Genomic DNA, 20026 nt, shown 5'->3' with positions numbered 1-20026 from the left:
TGTGGCAGTAGCAGTAGACCGTTTGTCCTTCATCCTTCTGTTGGTTGACAAAACTGTATGTGGCACAAGGGCCCGCTGTGCATCCCCCTAACTAGCCTTCAGCATTACCTTTTTTGGGGTGGGGGGGCACTTCCAGACCATCACTTTTCAGATGGAATTCAATCACATATCAGCAAATTAGGTAAAGGGACCCCTGACCTACTCTGGGGTTGCAGCACTCATCTCGCTTTATTGGCCGAGGGAGCCGGCGTACAGCTTCTGGGTCATGTGGCCAGCATGACTAAGCTGCTTCTGGCGAACCAGAGCAGCGCACGGAAACGCTGTTTACCTTCCCGCCAGAGTGGTACCTATTTATCTACTTGCACTCTGACGTGCTTTCAAACTGCTAGGTTGGCAGGAGCAGGGACCGAGCAACGGGAGCTCACCCCGTCGCGGGGATTCGAACCGCCGACCTTCTGATTGGCAAGCCCTAGGCTCTGTGGTTTAACCCACAGCACCACCCGTGTCCCAGCAAATTATGGTTGCAAAATTATGTTTGAGTGGGTGGTCTTGTGCAACAAACTCCCAAAATGACTGCATTCTTTGGGATGGGGAAATGCCCTGGGATGATATTTGCTTTGATGCAGCCACATCCAATCCTCCCGACAAACAGAATCAGAATGAATGCTCCTTAAACAGGCAACCCCATCTAGCCTCCTTGCAAGCAAAGCAGGGTGAATGCCCAGTAAATGGGTTACCTGGAAGCTCCCTCAAACAAAGCCAACCAGTTTTCTCGACTGTTTTCATAATGGTATAAATTCTGGTTATTCCTACCATCACCACCACCCCAGTTTGTTTATAAGTTCCATACTTTAGCTTTTCCTCATGGGGAATACTCCAGCAGCAAGGAAAACATGATACCAGTCCATGTGCCAACACGGATGAGTTTCTTGTTGGGGAGAAAGAAGGAATATTTCTTTTCGAGCTGGGCTATGGAACTTCCCTTAGGAGCCTCAAGTAAAAGCATCCATCCCATCTTCTCACTAATAGGCAGGCAGGATGAATTCACATCTGATGCCTCCTACATCTTTCTTCCTCCCACCCACATTACTTGCAGAACAAGCTGAGAGCAACAAACAACCAGGCAGGGTTTTTGCCTGTTTACCTTGGCAAACAGGGCCAGAAAAGAAATGGACTGTGTACAACAAGGAGGGAGATGCTTTCTTAACCCAAGGGCCACATTTCCTTCTGGGAAATCTTCTGAGGGGCCGTGTGGAAGTTGTGGGTGGGACCAGGGACCAAAGTGGGAGGAACAATGAATATAAATATTACCTTTGTACATTCAGGTTAGCACATTCAGTATCTTCCTTCCAGGCAAACAAGAAATATTAGGAGAGTTCGAGAACATGTCAGGCAACTCTGGGGTTGCGGCGCTCATCTCGCTTTATTGGCCAAGGGAGCCGGCGTACATGTGGCCAGCATGACTAAGCCGCTTCTGGCGAACCAGAGCAGTGCACGGAAACGCCATTTACCTTCCTGCTGGAGCGGTATCTATTTATCTACTCGCACTTTGACGTGCTTTCGAACTGCTAGGTTGGCAGGAGCAGGGACTGAGCAACGGGAGCTCACCCCATTGCAGGGATTCAAACCACCAACCTTCTGATCAGCAAGCCCTAGGCTCTGTGGTTTAGACTACATAATCTACTGATTATGGTATGTGGTTTAGACCAGCATAATCTACTGAGATCTACCTTCTGATCAGCAAGCCCTAGGCTCTGTGGTTTAGACCACAAAATCTACTGATTATGTGGTTTAGACCAGCATAATCTACTGAGGAGGCTCCTACTTCTTACAATATGCTCCATGGATTTCCACTGCCCTGTTAGGCATATTTAAATCAGCCTAAAGTTCTGCTCCAGCTCACTGTGTCCTAGATGCCATCTGCACCAGACATTTAAAGCAGTATCATATCACCTTAAACAGTCATGGCTTCCACCAAACAACCCTGGGGACTGCAGTGGATTAAGGGTCATGAAAGCAGGTTCACCTACCTAACCCAGTTTCTAGTATTACAAAACAGAGAGAAAAAGCTATCTCCATTGGTGTTCTACATATAATTCGTAATTTTGTAATTTCCCCCTTTCTTAATCATCATTTTTCTAATCTACAAAAAAGCCCCTAACACTTTTGCTTTCCTCATAGTGAACATTCTCCAACTTTTGATCATCGGAGTGATCCAACACAACACAAAACATATTTACATTTATAACAAAGCTAGATATGTATTATCTGTTGACCACAGCTCCAAGCCATGGCTGTTTAAACTGATATCACAGTGCTTTAAACTTACAGTGTGAATCTGGCCCCAATTATTATTTTTTTAGGGCCTAACACAGTCTTGCAGCGATTTCTTTACCTGCTCACAATTTATCTCAGAAAACTTCCCTTCTCCCTCAAGCTCAGCTTCTTGAATACAAGCGACTGACCATGTTGCCCTGCTTCCATTTTGGCAGTCTTAAAAGGCTCTTCCATTCTCCCCTTGTCTCTTTGGCACACTGTGGTGTCCTTTAATGGGCTTTCGAAATTTTGCTCAGCACTGTAGGGAGCCTCCTCAACAGGGAAGTCAATAACTCTTCTTGTCTGAGAGGACAACTGTGCATCACAGCAAAGTGCGACATAGGCGTCTAAACGGCGGGCAGAAGGCATTTTCTTCTCTGAGGTGGAGCAGCAAATGGGCTCCCCTTCCAAGTCAACATACATAATACCCAAAGCTGGTCAAGTTATTTTGGCACCTAAGCAGAAGAGAGAGAAAATCCCACAAGCGCCTCTCTTCCCTGCCTGGCAGTGAAAATGCAACAATAATAAATTAAATAGCTAACCTTTTGCTGTCCTTCCACGACGCCCAAAATCAGCTGCCTGAGGGTAACTGGCTCGTTCTGCCTATGTAGCCAGAAATTGCAGTTGCTTTCAGGAGTGAAACCCTGCTCAGAGATTTGCATGGGGCTGCCATTTTGTCATTAGGCAAAGTTCAAGGTTTTTGCTATCTGCATATAAAGCGCTTAACAGTTTGGGACTAGTTTGTTTGTTTCTTTTATTATTTATTTGATTTACAGTGGTACCTCGGGTTACATACGCTTCAGGTTACATCACTCTGCTAACCCAGAAATAGTGCTTCAGGTTAAGAACTTTGCTTCAGGATGAGAACAGAAATCGGCCTCCAGCGGCATGGCAGCAGCAGGAGGCCCCATTAGCTAAAGTGGTGCTTCAGGTTAAGAACAGTTTCAGGTTAAGAACGGACCTCTGGAACGAATTAAGTACTTAACCCGAGGTACCACTGTATTGAATTTATATACCACCCTTTACCCAGGGGTCTCACAGAATAAAATCAAGGGGATTACCTTATTCCAAATACACTCACTTGACTCCTTTGATCTGCAGAACTGGCACTATTAGAGGTGCCACATAATACTTGTTCCACACTTGTGAAGTCTTTTAGTATAGCAGCACCTAAACTTCGGAACTCCCTACATATTGACATCAGTCAGGCGCATGTGCCATAACCTTTTCAGACCTTGTTGAAAACGGACCATTCTTCAGGCAAGCCTACCTAGAAACATAGAAGCTGCTACGAGTTGTAATCATCTTCTATTTTTAGTTTAGCTGTTTATTTTAATTTTAGCTTAGTTTAACTGTTTATTTTAATTATTTATTATTTTTTAATATTTTTTTAATACATGATTTTTAACATTGTCGTTCTTTGACCATTTTGACTTTGTTCTGTTTCTGAAAAACTACTTAGAGGTTCTATTTCCAATGAAGTGATACATACATTTTGTTAAATAAATAAATATGTGTGCACATATTTTTAAAGCATATGCAGTTATTGGATATATGCGTGTACGTATTTAAAAGCATTTCTAAGCCACTTAATATCTGAAAATCCCTAAGTGGTATACAAAAATAACATAAAAGCTATAAATCAGCATTATTGTTTTAAAAGAAACAGGTAAAAGCAGATACAGGTAAAATCAGAAATCTAGTAAGAGCAGGATCCAATCTTATGAGTCAAAAGGATGCATCTTTTCAAGATAAGATACCTGAAGCAACTGTTGGATGATGCTTCTTGTAGGTCAGAGAGAAGACCATTCCACAGTGGCAAAAAATGCTTGTTTTAGTTCCCTGCCCTGTGATATTCTGTAGGGTATGATGCCGTGAGTAATATTATGCGTCTCTACAAGGGCAGGCAGTATTTCTTCTTCTTCTTCTTCTTCTTCTTCTTCTTCTTCTTCTTCTTCTTCTTCTTCTAGTTTTTATTTACACTTTTCAAGTTCATACATTTCATTAGTTTTACAATCTATTTAACATTTCAGAGTTTGACTTCCTTCCCCCTCTTTCTGCGGTTCCTTAAATTTATTTTTTAATATCTTCTGCATCTCCAAATTCATTTCATTTGCTCATTTAATTATCTACTTTAAATATATATACTCTTATGAAACTGCAGGTTATTACAATAATCCTGCCAATGTTTCTATCTGTTTGCAATTTATCTGTAAATATTCAATAAACCATTTCCATTCTTTTATAAAAAGTTTGTTATGATTTCTTCTTCTTCTTCCAGTAAGTTTCGCCATTTCTGCATATTCCATATGTTTCTGTATCCATTCTTCCTTTGCTGGGACTTCTGCTTCTTTCCACTTTTGGGCGAGTAGCATTCTTGCCGCTGTAAATAAATTTCTGTACAATTTAGGTAGTTCTGTCCCTATAATTCCCAAAAGAAAAGCTTCTGGGTTTTTTTTACAAATGTTATTTTGAAAATCCTTTTCAATTCATTGTATATCATTTCCCAGTAAGGTGTAACCTTACTACAAGACCACCACATATGTTAAAAAGAACATTCTTTCTCTTTATATTTCCAACACTTGTTTGATTTACTGTATTTTTCACTCCATAAGACGCACCAGACCATAAGGCGCACCTAGGTTTGGGAGGAGGAAAACAAGAAACAATTATTCTGAATCCCAGAAGCCAGAACAGCAAGAGGGATCTGGTTTCTGGGATACCGTGTGGCTGTTCTGGCTTCTGGGATAACCGCGCCAAGCCTCTTCAGGGCAGCGGGATGAAGGCTCCCGCTGCCCAAAAAGGCTGTGCGCGGTTATCCCAGAAGCCAGGACAGGCGCGTCGCTGAAGGGGCGCTGCACAGCTCTCCCTCTCTGCGCAGCGCCATTCGCTCCATAAGACGCATCCACATTTCCCCTTACCTTTTAGGAGGGAAAAGGTGTGTCTTGTGGAGTGAAAAATACGGTAGATTTATACATTTTGTCACTTTACTCGGTGTTAGATACCGACAATACATCATTTTCATATAATTTCCTCTTAAACTATAACATGCTGTAAATTTTATATCCATATAGGGCAGGCATTATTTCAGGTAACCTGGTCCTGAGTTGTTCAAGAACCTTTGCTTCTTGTTCACATGCATTCCCTCTTATTTCTCTCCAGATCTGGCAGAATGTGAAGCAGGCTGGACCAAATTCCAAGGCAACTGTTACAAGCACTTTGAAGAAAAGCACACGTGGGTGGATGCTGAGAACCTCTGCCGAGACCATCAGTCTCACCTGAGCAGTATCATCACTCCCGAAGAGCAGGAGTTTGTGAACAGTAAGTGTGGTGATTTGAGGAGTATGTAGGTTGCACTTTCCAAACAGGTGGCATTGGCTGAACAAGAAACTACAAATTCCTATTGAGTTTAGAAGTAGAATCAAAACGTTGCAATTTGCAGTCATCCCAGATTGGTTGTGGAGGAGTTGTGGGGTGGTGGTGTAGTCAATTAATGCATTAGTGGTAGAATTATACTGGGCCACCCATCCATCATTCCATTTTATTTGTCATTTTATGATGCTTCCCCAGTTGTCATATTATTGCGGGTGGCGCTGTGGTCAAGACCACTGAGTCTCCTGGGCTTGCTGATCGGAAGGTCGGCAGGTTCGAATCCCTGTGATGGGGTGAGCTCCCATTGCTCTGTCCCAGCAGTTCAAAAGCACCCCAGTGCAAGTAGATAAATAGGTACCACTGCAGCAGGAATGTAAACGGCATTTCCATATGCTCTGACTTCTGTCATGGTGTGCTGTTGCGCCAGAAGCAGTTTAGTCATGCTGGCCACATGACCTGGAAAGCTGTCTGTGGACAAACGCCCACACCCTCAGCCTGAAAGAGAGATGAGTGCCACAGCCCCATAGTCGCCTTTGACTGGACTTAACCATCCAGGGGTCCTTTACCTTTTTACCTTACCTGTCTGGAAGAGCACCCAGGCACAACAAAAGCAGGGCAAAAGGAAAGGGTGGAACATTTGTGGTGTAAAAATTTTCAGGATTTCAGCAGGAAGTTACTGACTAACTTTCTAATCTTTATGCTCTCTCTGTCTCTCCTTTCTAGACAACGCTCAAGACTACCAGTGGATTGGCCTTAGTGACAGAGCAGTTGAGGATGACTTCCGCTGGTCTGATGGACACGCCCTTGTGAGTTACATTCCAGAAGGACATGGTTTTCAGTGAATGATCCTGGGCTGCGGCAAAACATTTCAGCATAAGAGCTTCCTTCCTCACAAGGAAATACAATTCTTGGCTTTATTTATTTTTGCCCCTTGTGCCCAAGAGTGAAAGGGGCTTCTTTGTTTAGTGGGAAAGGACAAGAGACAGAGGCAACATTATCACAACACATTTAAAGCACTCTGATATCACTTTAAACAGTCATGGCTTCCCCAACTGGAAATTGTAGTTTAAGGGATTCTGACAGTTGTTAGGAGACCTCTGTTTTCCTTGCTGAGCTCCAATTCCCAGAGTTCTCTGCAAAGAAAGATTGGTTGTTAAACCACTCTGGGAACTGGAGCTCTGTGAGGGGAATAGAAGTCTCCTAACAACAAACTACAGCTCCCAGAATTCTTTGGTGGAAGTCCTGACTGTTTGAAGTGGTATCATAGTGCTTTAGATACATGGTGTGCTTGTGACCAGAGTTAGGGCTGGCTGCAGGTTTGATTGGGGCTTTGACCACTTGCCCTTCAGAGCTGCCAAGTGACCCATAAGGAGTTGGGCATATACAGGTATAAGCGAGGCTTAGGCAACCTCAGCCCTCCAGATGTTTTGGGACTACAATTACCATCATCCCTGACCACTGGTCCTGTTAGCTAGGGATCATGGGAGTTGTAGTCCCAAAACATCTGGAGAGCCAAGGTTGTGTATGCCTGCAATAAGTGGTAGTGGCTGGTGCTCATTGTGACTAGTAGGGTGGAAGGCAGGGAGGCCACCAGTAGGTGGAGCTAGAGCCAGCAAGAGGCAGCGCTAGAGACAATAGAAGGTGCAGCAACTAATCTTCATTTTGTCCCCTTCCCTTCTACAAGGAGCAACATCAAAACTAAGGGTAAGGAACCTGGCAGGCAGTGCCAGCCTCTGGAATGGTAATAAGAAGGCAGGCAGGTGGGGCTGGCTAAAGCCAGACAGAGGCTGGTGTAACAATGCCCCATTTGCCCGGCTGGGCCAGATTCCACTGCCTGCAGAGCAAATAACGACTTTGAAGGAGTGGGTGTGAATTTAGAGCAGAAAAGTCTGGGGACAATAAGCCCCTCACTTTTCAGGATTATGGCCCCACCCTCACTTGGGGGACCCTGCAAAAACAAAACAAAAATGGGTGATCTGATGGCCATTTTCTCCACCATTGGGTCTTATTAGACCCTAAGGAAAAGCCTCCCCAACTGTCTTCGCTGTCTAAGTTCCAATACCAGCTTCGTTCTCATCTCTCGCAGCAATACGAGAACTGGCGGCCCAACCAACCCGATAATTTCTTTGCCAAAGGAGAAGATTGTGTTGTGATGATCTGGCATGAGAAGGGAGAGTGGAACGACGTCCCCTGCAACTACCATCTCCCGTTCACGTGCAAGAAAGGAACAGGTAAGGCTGGATTCCTGGCAGCGAGAGCCCTATGGGGCAAGGAAGGGCGAGATAGCAACTCCTCCCAAGGGCATTTGTACAGGTGTGGAGAAACCTTTGGCCATCCAGAGGTTGCTTAACTCCAATTTCCAACAGTTCCCCAGCAAACATGGCCAATGACCAAGGGTGATGGGAGTTGTAATTCCACAACATCTAGGGAGCCAAAGGTTCGCCGCACCTGCAGTCATGTGTGTGACTTGGGAGATCTGCAAGTCTACCGTGTGAAAGAATTTTAGTAATTAAATCAGATATGGGAAACGTGTTTCCAACCCCAGATGCAATTAGATTTCAGCTTCCATCAGCCCCTTTGAAGCAATTTTAAGGCTAATTTCCAAGGGGGTGGGGCATCAGTCTAGCAACATCAGCCACATGTTCCCCTTTCCTGAATTACCGTATTTTTCACTCTATTAGATGCACCGGACCATAAGACGCACCTAGTTTTTAGGTGAGGAAAACAAGAAATAAAAAAGCAACGCAAAGCATCCTGAGCATCTTCCACAAAAGCCAGGGATAGCCGCGCAAAGCCTCCACAGGGCAGCGAGATGAAGGCTGCCCTGCGGAGGCTTCCCGCGGCTAAGCCAGAAGCCCGGAGAGCCAGCGGGATTGCAGCGCAGCGATCCCGCTCGCTGTCCTGGCTTCTTGCTTGGCCGCGCACAGCCTCTCCCGGGCAAGGGGAGCCTTTATCCCCTGCCCGTGAAAGGCTGTGCTTGGCTAAGGCTCCCCCAAGAGCAGCGCTCCCTTTAAAGAGCACGGAGTGTGTGTGCGGCTCTTTAAAGGGAGCGCAGAGCCTCCCGCCTGCATCCGCTCCATAAGACGCACACACATTTCCCCTTACTTTTTAGGAGGGGAAAGGTGCATCTTATAGAGCGAAAAATATGGTAAATTTTCCTCATAGGGTCAGGGACTCACACAAGAGAAGTGGGAGGGCAGGAAACATGTTGTGCGATTGGACCATTCAGTCCCTCAAATGGCAGAAATCTGCCAGGGCTTTCTTTTCTTCGATAAAGCTACTCTAGGTGGAAGTGACCTACTCAGAGTTAAAGCGTGTTTTGTGTTGGAGAACTGCGTTGCAAAATTCATAGGTGTGTGAATTTCAAAGTTCGGCTGAGTTCCACTTTGCACGTCGTTTCAGGAAGTGAAAATTAAGTAGTTTACCTTTAAATGTGGCCTGAATCAGATTCCCCCCACTTCTCTAGATGCTAGTTAACCAGTTGTTTATAGCTCTAATCCTGCCTGCCACATTAAAAAAAAAGATGGCCCTCTGCAGCCACTAAGCCTGACTCATGGACCAGGCAACAGAAGGCTCTTAGCAACCTTGGCGTCTGAAGGTCTCATAGACCAAACAGCGGACAAAGGCTTTAGTATGGAATCCCCATTCCTGCATGGAACCAAAAGTCAGAGCAAGGATAAATTTTCAGAGAATCTGCTCCTGAGCCCAATAAGTGCAGAGAACACCAGCGGCATTTTAAGGACGGGACCAGCATCTCATACTTGCAAATCCCCCAAGATCTCTGTTTCTAATCTAGTTCCCCAACCCCATTTAAAAAAAATAAAATTGAAGCACACTTTTTTCCTGAACCAAACTTCAACGTTTGCTTCACTCTTAACCTTCAAAAAGATGTGCTTTCAGGTTGTGTAAGCAGAAGAACTCTCTGCACTCAGAACATCCGCCTGCACTGCTACGTGAGCAGGGATGGAGGAGGAGCTCAATTCTGTGTGCCTCTAAAGGAGAATTTACCAAATTTGCAGTTTTCAAAAGAACGTGGGAGCCAAAGCGCAGCCATCCTTTGAAATTTGCACTTACTGTACCTGAATTCTGCAATTTACTTCTCCAGCCAAGTAATGTGCATAAATATATGCACAGATATATTTGTGAAAAGGACATACAAAAGCGTGTTAAATTAGGGGGAAATTGTTTTGCAGAAATGTGTAAGCTATTTGTATGCAAGATTGCATACAAAATTGTGTGTGTGTGTGTGTGTGTGTTAGAAGAAATTTGCACTAGAATGTGCATAAATTTACATTAGGGCTGTGAAAAACGGACACAATTAAATGTGGAGAAACTGAACTTAAAACTGGAAAAACGAGAAAAACGAGTGACTGTTCTGTAGATGACTCCTGACTGTAGGGAGACAGGTACTGAGTGGCCTCGACAGACGTCCTTCTCTGAACTCAGGTGACTGATTCTGCTGCATATCTGTATCAAGAGTGTCTGAATGTTACAATCACACCAATGGAGAGGCAGAGCAGAATTAGACAATCAAATTGGATGCTGATGGTGTAAAGTGAAAACCAGAGCAGTAAATCATACAGAGACACAGCAGGCATCCTATCAACCGGTTAGCAATCTGGTGTCACACATTAATATTAAAAGTTCTTGTGATGATAGAAGAATAAGGTTAGGAGCATCACACCAGCCACTGAGCGGCTTTGTGCTGAAAGCAACTTTGAAGGCTTTCTTTTCCTCCACCAGTTTCCTGTGGAGACCCACCCGTGGTTGAGAACGCCAGGCACTTTGGAAAGAAGAAAGACCGCTACGAGATCAACTCCATGGTGCGGTACCAGTGCAATCAGGGCTACATTCAGCGCCATCTGCCCACCATCCGGTGTCAACCCAACGGGCACTGGGAAGAGCCACGGATAGCCTGTATTGACCGTATGTAGTGGTCTATCTTATTTGTACTGCAAACCAATATCCTGATTCGGTATAAGACAGCTTCCTGTGTTTCTGTGTAACCTCCATGCAAGTTTTGTGCGGATGTATCACCACAAATGCTCAATAAATAGTCAGTCTCAAAACTCCCAGGGACAGAGAGTTTGGAAGAGTTTATCCAGCTCCCATTTGAGTTAGACAGATGGCGTGTGTATGCAGTCCATCGACCTTTGCCAGCCAGTAGTTGACCCACACTTTCCAGGGGAAATTTCCCATCGCTTTTCTCATTGGACTTTTTGTGGTTAGAAAAGCGATGAGATAATTGCACTAGAAAGATGGAGGGTGATGACCAAATTTTGTGCAAATGCACAGCTATACTGGAAAGGCCTTCATGAATGCAATGCCTACACCGGACCAGAATGCTCTCTGGTACACCAAAGTATTATTCCCTAGCTGCTTCTTCCTAATTAGGAATGATCAGACAGTTCACACCCACAGCAAGGGAGAGGCTGGCTGAAGCTTCCTCATGTGTGACAATGATGCTCTTAGTTAAAGCTCAGTCTGACAAGGACTCCAGGTCTATCCCTCTCCCAAGCAGAGCTGGCTCACAAGGGCCAGCTGGATATTCAGCTTGGGGGACGCTTCATTCCATAGCGATGCCAACAGCTGGCAAGTCCTTCTTGGCCAACATGCTGTGCTCAGCAGACTCTCTGTAAGTCTTTGAGTTCTCTGGCTTGTGAACAGACAGAGGGCAGGGATAAGATTTGCAGGGGTAGAGGAGAGGCAGCTAGACGGCAGCTCCCATGCCACCCTTTCAATTGGCTAATAAAAGGTTTGGGAATCAACTTAACTATGGGTTTTCCTTTAAGGATCCTGACTAGGGATGGGGGAGAAATTCAGTTTGCATTTTAATGGGGACCTCCCTAATTCACACTTCCTGACACGATACACAAATCAAAACCACTGTACTTTGAAATCCACACCTCTCCTAATGTTACGATGCAGTTCGCCAACCAAGTGATGAGTAGGAAAAAGTGCACGTTAGGCTAAATGTGCATAAAAATGTGCCTTTTCCTGAAGATATGCAAAAAATGCATTATATAGCGAGAAAATGGCTTGCAGAAAAATGTGTGTATTAAGACAGAATTGCATGCAAAATATAAGAGAAATGCTGGGCATTTTCATGATGACTTTAAAAAATAATAATCACAAACTGTTGGGGAAATCTGGAAACCAAACTTCAGATGGGGGAGATGAGAACTGAAATTTACAGATTTACCCATCCCTCTTCCTGAATGTAAAGTATTTGGGGAAAAGAAATACTAAATAGATCCAGGATTGGGGGCATGTTTGGAAAATATAGGCTTGTAGCCAATTAAGTCTTACTGCAAGTAGGCCCATTGAAATGAATGTGCCTAAGTTGGTTATGTTGTTTAACTTTAATGGGTCTGCTCTGAGTTGGGCTGGCATTGAATACAACCAATAACCTTCCCTTCTCCAGATTTAACCTACACACCGCACCACCTCTGACCCTTGGGCTGTCTGGGGGCACTCTTGCATTGGTTGAAAATACCAACATCCCACCATCAGAGGTAGTCAGATGTTGTTGACTACAATGCCCACCATCCCTGACCATTGGCCATGCTGATTTGGACTGATGGGAGTTGGAGTTCACCAACATCTGGAGGGTATCACATTGGCTACCCATGACATGGTGGCGCTGTGGTCTAAACTACTGAGCCTCTTGGGCTTGCTGGTCAGAAGGTCAGCGGTTCAAATCCCCGTGACAGAGTGAGCTCCTGTTGCTCTGTCCCAGCTCTGGCCAACTTAGACGTTTGAAAGCACACCAGTGCAAGTAGATAAATAGGTACCACTGCAGCAGGAAGGTAAATGGCATTTCCATGCGCTCTGGCACTCATCACGATGTTCCATTGCACCAGAAATGGTTTAGTCCTGCTGGCCACATGACCCAGAAAGCTTTCTGTGGACAAACACTGGCTCTTTCGGCCTGAAAGCGAGATGAGCGCTGCAACCCCATAGTCACCTTTGAGTGGACTTAACCGTCCAGGGGTCATTTACCTTTACCTTTTACAGGTGTGGCTCAGCAGGCTCTTAGCTCTGTGTACACTTTGTGCCAGCAAATCAGAAGGCTAAAAAAAGGCCATCTGGAGGAGCCCATTGTCAATGAAGTAGCTTGCTTTAAAAAAAAATTGTCACAGGGCAGAGGTTGTTTTGAATTTTGTCCTCAGGCACCAACGTCTCTTGGGCAATTTTTTTTTTTTCTGGATTCCTCCTCCGCAAAGAGAAAGCTCTCTTCTCCAGCTATGGCTCCTTGAACAGGGAGCAATGTCAGAGAGTCTGCCTCATGGGCTGGCGATGTCTCGGCCTATCAACCGTTATTGGAAAGGGCAGACTTTATTCCCTCACCCCACGCCACTCCACGACAGACAGTAGCAGAGTTGTCTTCTGTGGCACCCTCAAATCTCTTTCCCCTTAGTGTTAGGTGGAAGGGACAGAGCCTGCGACAAAGTGTCCTACAGGGGGGCAAACCCACCCAGCTGGTTCATTGGGTCCCAGAGCACCGGAGGTGAGAGAAGGCCCGATTGTGCTATGGTGAGAATGCTGGCGCCATGGCACGTTCAGCACGGCCAGCCGGAGAAACAACATGCTACAGCCTCGGCAGTGTTTTTCCAGAGAGCAAGAGGGAGAGAGGCGTTTGGTCAAGCCAGCTGAGGACAAACAGGGCCTCTGTAACCTCCATCCCTAGGTAACAAGGTGCCTTTTCTTCTTCTCCTCCTTCTTCTTCCCCTCCCACAGCCTCCACCTACAAGCACAGACTACATAAGAGGAGTGCAAGGACTCGATCAAGGACCAATGGAGGAATGGCGCAGAGACCCACCCATTAAAGAAGAGACAGAGAGAGGAGATAAGAGAGAGAGAGAGAGATTTTATGGAACAGTTATATTAACAGATTCGATTTCTTCTTGTTGCTTTTTTGTTGTTGTTATATAAGGGGGAAAATATATTAAAGAAAAATCCACCATGTGCATATGTAAAAAGAGAGAGACAGAGAGAGAAACTTTTGCAAAACAGCAAAGCAAAAGCTTTTTTTTTTTTACTAACCGTCTGGATCCAATTATCTTTGTGCCTTTTCGGGGAAGGGGATGGAGAGGGTCGCAAGAGGGTGAGGGTTAAGTTAAATAATAAAGAAGATTTGCTATTTTTTTGTGGGGGAGGTCCTGGTTTTATTCACAGGCCATGTAATTATTTAATCTGCAGGGTGGACAAGACTCTCTCTTTTTCTTTTTCTTTTGTAAGCCGTTGTGTTTCTCCTTCCCTGTCCCACTCAGCTTCTTCCCACTGTTGCAGCTTGCCTTGTAGGGTTCAGAGAGAGCCACTGGGAATGTGTAAATCGAGAGAGAGAGAGAGAGAGACAGACAGACAGACAGAGAGAGAGATCAAATGGGCTGAATCTTTTCAATGAGAAAGGAATGAAAAAGAGGATTTCTGCCTCTCCCAGGGAGGTGGGGGAAACAGCCATTGCTCGTTTGGAAATGTCAATTCTTTTAAATAAATGCAAAATGTAAAATAATGTGTGGAGGCTGAAATTAACCAGAACATCAGACCAGCCAGAGTGGCATTCATATAAAGAACAAAGGGCAGTGTTAAAAGCTGGACCTCTGAGGCTGTGTTAGTTCTTGTCAGTTTCCAGCTACTCTCGGCCAATTTCTCCTCCCCTCCAATTTTATTTTATTTTATCTCTAAAGTTGTGTGAAGGAAATGAGAGAGTAAATGACTGGAGCAACAAAATTCAGGTCTTGTTACTGACAATCGGCAAGCCAGCTTCATATATACACCTATGAATCAACCTTAGTGGGTCGTTCCAGAGATTCCCCCCCAAGTCCCAACATGCTGAATGCACAGAGGCAATATCTGTTTTCAGCCGCTGTGTGAATGAATGTAACCACTTTGTAAGCTGCTCGTCTGTATCATCCTGTCAAGGTGTTGATCATTGGGCCACACTCTTTGTTCCCCAGAATTTTGTTGAAAGAAAAGTGTAGTTGAAACAATACTTGACAAGAAGTTACAGAGGTGCAACTTGTGGTCAGTTCCCATGTTGGTCAGTGGTCATCTGTATTAGCTTCCTAGCTCAAGTCAAATGCTGTTGCGAAGTTCTTAAGCAGGGCACAGGAAGCTGTTGTACCCAGGTGGGCCATAGGTCCATCAAGCACAGCATTGTCTATATCAGAGTTACCCAAACTTGGGTCTCTAGCTGTTTTGGGTACTACGATTCCCATCATCCGTGACCACTGGTCCAGCTAACTAGGGGTGATGGGAGTTGTAATTCAACAGCAGCTGGAGACCCAAGTTTGGGAAACTCTGGTACAAGCATAGACTCATAGAGTTGAAAGGGACCCTGAGGATCATCTTGATCCAACCACCAGAGATGCAGGAATATGCAGTTCGATAAAGGGAATGAACTTGCAACCTTGACATTATCAGCACCATGCTCTAACCAACTGAGCTATCCAGGCTGGTCTACACTGACTGGCAGGAACAGCTTTCGAAGATTTCAACCCAGGGCTTTCCCTGGGCCTTCTGCACTCAAAGCGGATGTTCTCCCGCTGAGCCATGGCCCTTCAGTTTCAGTTCAAAGCATGATAGCATCCTCAGCATCGGTAACCAAAGATAGACTTCCTCTGCCTATTGAGGCTCCCCCTCATTTTTAGCTACCATGATTGTCATCTGCCCCATAAAACTGTCTAATCTAATAAAAAATTGGGGGAAATAACACCCAAAGCTTAGTCAAATTTATTCTGGATGATGAGCAGGTCCATGAATTATATGCATCTCTTCATGCAAATATGTGGGGCAGTATCCAATGCAGAGCTAAATTAAAGCCAATTAGTGACCAACTTGTTCCTCTGGAGAAATGTTTTGTCCCAGCAGGACGTTGTGTTGTGCGAGAGAATGCACCAGCAAGTGGCTGGTAGCTTTGCTGCAGAATAGATTGTGCAATCTGTTGCACAATTGAGTTTCTGGTTGTGCAACTGTTTCCTGCAGTGGAAGACATACAGAGTTGGAAGGGACACCATCTAGTCCAACCCCATGCAGCACAGGAATCCTTTGCCCAATGTGGGGCTCAAATCCACGACCCTGAGATTAAGAGTCTTATGCTCTGCTATCTGAGCTAACCCAGTTGTGCTGAATTAAAGCTCGCCCTTGCACTGGGACTGAGAACACGGGATACAGACAATGGCTACTTCACATTTAACCCCTGTCTCTAAGCAGCTCAAGGGACATGGGTGGCACTGTGGGTTAAACCACAGAGCCTAGGACTTGCCGATCAGAAGGTCGGCGGTTCGAATCCCCACGACGGGGTGAGCTCCCATTGCTCAGTCCCTGCTCCTGCCAACCTAGCAGTTCAAAAGCACATCAAAGTGCAAGTAGATAAACAGGTACTGCTCCGGCAGAAAGGTAAGTGGCGTTTCCATGCACTACTCTGGTTCGCCAGAAGCAGCTTAGTCATGCTGGCCACATGACCCGGAAGCTGTACGCTGGCTTCCTCAGCCAATAAAGCAAGATGAGCGCCGCAACCCCAGAGTCGGTCACGACTGGACCTAATGGTCAGGGGTCCCTTTACCTTTACCTTTACTAAGCAGCTCAGGATAGCGGATAAGGGTCCATGCCGTTTTATCCTCACAAAAACCTTGTGAGGTGGGTTTCACTTCCCTCTGTTTGTTCCGAACCTGCTACCAGTCATTTCATTGGCTTATTTCCCCTGTCAGAGTAATGCTTGAATTATGCAGAGGGGGGCAGGAAGGTTGTGGTGTCCTTCGTGAAGTCTACAAAGTCCATCCTTGACTTTTAGCCAAATCGTGATACAAACATCCCACCCCGCTTGCCATAGCTTTCTAAAAAAAACCACAAAAAACAGGTGTTCAGGAGCTGGCACAAAACGGTAAGGGGGCTGAGCCCCCTCTGGCCTGCGTATAATTTGAGCCACAGAGTCACTCAGCTGACAACATCATGGGTTTGTTTCTTCGGCCGTCTTCTCCCTGCTTTCCTGAGTGCATCTTAAAGATGCAAGTAGAGGACATAGAAATATATCTATAACGCAACTTCATAAGCCTGTGTCCCCTCACCATGGCTGTTTCCTACCCCCCCCCCAACCAGGACATATGGAAAAGCAGCTCCCATCCTGAGATGGCGTTCTCTCAAGGGGGACCGTGCCGGGCACCTGAGTTCCCTGCACCTATTTATATATATTTTTTAAAAAGCATAATGGTAATAATTATTGAAAACAAAGAGAAAACTGGTCATTTTTACAATAATTTAAATGGACTCGCCAATGTCTCAAGGATGCTGGTAGGAGCCTGGCTTTTGATGTGTGTTCTGTTTTCAAAGTGGGGGGTGGGTGGGAATGGTCTGGGGGTGGGGGGATGTGGAATGAAGCAAAGAAGAGCTTGCCTGATTTTTTTGTTTTCTGTAAAAAGCAAAAAAAAAAAAAAAAAAAAAAAGAGGTAGGAAGAAACCCAACCCAGAATATTTTCTTCTTCCTTCTTCCCTCCTTTTTTTTTCCAGGGGTGGGGGGTGTTTAACTCTTATGCATAAAATGCAAGATTCAAAATTAAAACAGCTATTGGCGCTGTTGTGAACCCTGTAAAATAAAAGTTTGTTGTATTTTATCCTTGCGGAGGTGCTGGTTGCATGCTGTGTGTGTGTGTGTGTTCTGTGTGTGTCTGTGCATTTGGGAACACTTGTGCACACATCGTCGCAGATCAGAAGCCACGTTACAGATCAAAGGGGTTATGTCAAAAGCACAGTGGTGGAGTTTAGGGACTGTAAAGAAAGTTATGTATTGATCAGGCCAAGGCACTCCCAGTCTCAAGCAATGCAGGGCTGCTCTGCAGGAAAACAGGAAGCTGCTTTTTGTCAGGTCAGAATAATTCTCCACCCAGCTTAGTACTGCCTACTCTGACTGGCAGAAGCTCTCCAGGATCCCAGGAAGATGTGCTTCATGTGACTTCCTTCCTGGGGCCTTTTAACCCCTTACATGAGGGATCAGGCACATGTAGCTAGACTACAACTCACACCATTCCAGACCACTGGGCATGCTGGCTGGGAGTCTGATAGGAGTTGTGTTTAGTTGTATTGCTTTTTTAACCTATTTTAGTTGTTTTATTGCATATCATCTCAAAATTTATATGAAAGGTGATTCGTAAATGCATAAGCAAATAAATGTGAAATGAATAAGTAACTGGAGGTGTCAGGGAATAATCTTAGATCCTCCTTCAGGCAAAATAAGTGATCTGCTGCTGAGATATGACCCTGTATTAAGATGGGCAAACATACAGGCATATTGTCTGTTCAAGCACGGCAGATGTCATAAGTACAGTGGTACCTCGGGTTACATACGCTTCAGGTTACAGACTCCGCTAACCCAGAAATAGTGCTTCAGGTTAAGAACTTTGCTTCAGAATGAGAACAGAAATCATGTTCCGGCGGCACGGCGGCAGCAGGAGGCCCCATTACCTAAAGTGGTGCTTCAGGTTAAGAACAGTTTCAGGTTAAGTACAGACCTCCGGAATGAATTAAGTACTTAACCCGAAGTACCACTGTACTGTCATAAGCAGTTCAGCTGGGCCTTTGCTGTTTCCCCAACTTTTGTAACTGCCCAAAGCAGTCTCCTGCTATCTTTTGTGGGGACAAATTTGACTCAGTGTACATTTAATGGCAATCCTACCAAATTTGCAGCTTTCAAAGCAATGCAGAAAGCCATCTGCATGAATTTTGCAATGCAGGTCTCAAGTCAAGCAATGTGTCCAAAAATGTATACACTAGGGTAATACACACTTTAAAAGGCATATATTAGTGACAGTAACATAGAGACATGCATTGTATTGTGGGAAATTGCTTTGCAAAATTACATAGAAAAATGTGGGTATTAGGAGAAATTCACAGAAATTCGCAGTAAAATGCTGGTGAATTTTCATGAGGATGTTTTTTTCTTTTTAATTCAAACTAATGTGATACTTGAAAAAGGAGAAACAGAGAGAAACCAAAATTGACAGATTCCTGCATTCCTAGCTCTGTCAGAAAGGCAACTGTTAGGTTGGCAGAAGCTGGGACAGAGCAACGGGAGCTCACCCCATCTCGGGGATTCGAACCGTCAACCTCCTGATCAGCAAGCACAAGAGGCTCAGTGGTGTAGACCACAGCACCACCTGCGTCCCAGTGCAAGTACAGTGGTACCTCGGGTTACATACGCTTCAGGTTACATACGCTTCAGGTTACAGACTCCGCTAACTCAGAAATAGTACCTCGGGTTAAGAACTTTGCTTCAGGATGAGAACAGAAATTATGCTCCGGTGGCGCGGCAGCAGCGGGAGGCCCCGTTAGCTAAAGTGGTGCTTCAGGTTAAGAACAGTTTCAGGTTAAGAATGGACCTCCGGAACGAATTAAGTACTTAACCTGAGGTACCACTGTAGATAAATAGGTACTGCTGCAGTGGGAAGGTAAACGGCATTTCTGTGCGCTCTGGTTTCTGTCACGGTGTTCCGTCACACCAAAAGCAGTTTAGTCATGCTGGCCACATGACCACATGCTGGCCAAATGCCAGCTCCTGAAAGCAAGATGAGTGCCGCAACCCCAGAGTCGCCTTTGACTGGACTTAACTGTCCAGGGGTCCTTTACCTTTTTTTACCTTTACCATAAAGGAAACGTGCATCTCAGCTATCTCAACTGCCTCTTTCGGGGTTCCATCAGAGTCTATGGCCCATGTGCGCCACATGAATGGACAAAAAGAGCAGTGTGCCCATTGGGTTGTCTGCCTTAAGCATCATTGTGTCTTTGCACAGCTCATTACTTACATGTCCCTGTCAGGCTTGCTTCATTATTACCGGAGAAGGAGGAGGCAAACAAACCGCAGGAAAACTTTTTAGAATTCATTACATGAGTTGGGAGCTGGATTTTAATTAAATATTTAAGCAGAGAGTTCTTTGATATGCTGTGCAAAGGTAAGCATGGGCTTTTGATTAAATTGTTGGCACCTACATGAATGCAATTCATTCAGGGCGCCTTCCACCAGGCTCATAGCCTCTCTCGCGTGCATGTACATCCACACCCCCACACCACTATTTCCTTCCTGTTCTTCCTCCCCCCCCCCCCGCCCCATTCCTTGATACATTTCGCTTTTCAAAAACCCCTTTCTATCCCAGATGTTCGTTCTCTCCCTCTCGCCCTCGCCCTTTCACACACAGATGCATACATTCACCGGTGTGTGTTATTTCGGCTACGAAAGCTTTCCCTAACAGTAGAAAGAGGACTTCCAGATCTGGCAGCTTCCACTCACCCCCTGAAAAAATTGTTTAGTGTTTGTTGAACAGATCCTCCAAATCAGGGAGCCACTCCC

General features: G+C 45.2%; 1 protein-coding gene across 3 annotated transcripts in view; it reads left to right on the top strand.

Moving 5' to 3' along the window:
- ACAN (aggrecan) overlaps positions 1-14219 on the top strand; it is an 82310-nt gene extending 68091 nt beyond the window's left edge. For all 3 annotated transcript variants that reach the window (XM_077918902.1, XM_077918901.1, XM_028705913.2), the window contains 5 exons: positions 5479-5637; positions 6412-6494; positions 7775-7919; positions 10432-10614; positions 13429-14219. In XM_077918902.1, coding sequence (XP_077775028.1) covers positions 5479-5637; positions 6412-6494; positions 7775-7919; positions 10432-10614; positions 13429-13517 — 659 coding nt within the window. In that variant the 3' untranslated portion in view covers positions 13518-14219. The remainder of the gene's footprint in view (positions 1-5478; positions 5638-6411; positions 6495-7774; positions 7920-10431; positions 10615-13428) is intronic.
- Positions 14220-20026: the final 5807 nt, after the last annotated feature.

This window comes from Podarcis muralis, chromosome 14, assembly GCF_964188315.1.
Source record: "Podarcis muralis chromosome 14, rPodMur119.hap1.1, whole genome shotgun sequence".
Taxonomy (NCBI): domain Eukaryota; kingdom Metazoa; phylum Chordata; class Lepidosauria; order Squamata; family Lacertidae; genus Podarcis; species Podarcis muralis.
This window is presented reverse-complemented; position numbering and strand designations above follow the sequence as displayed.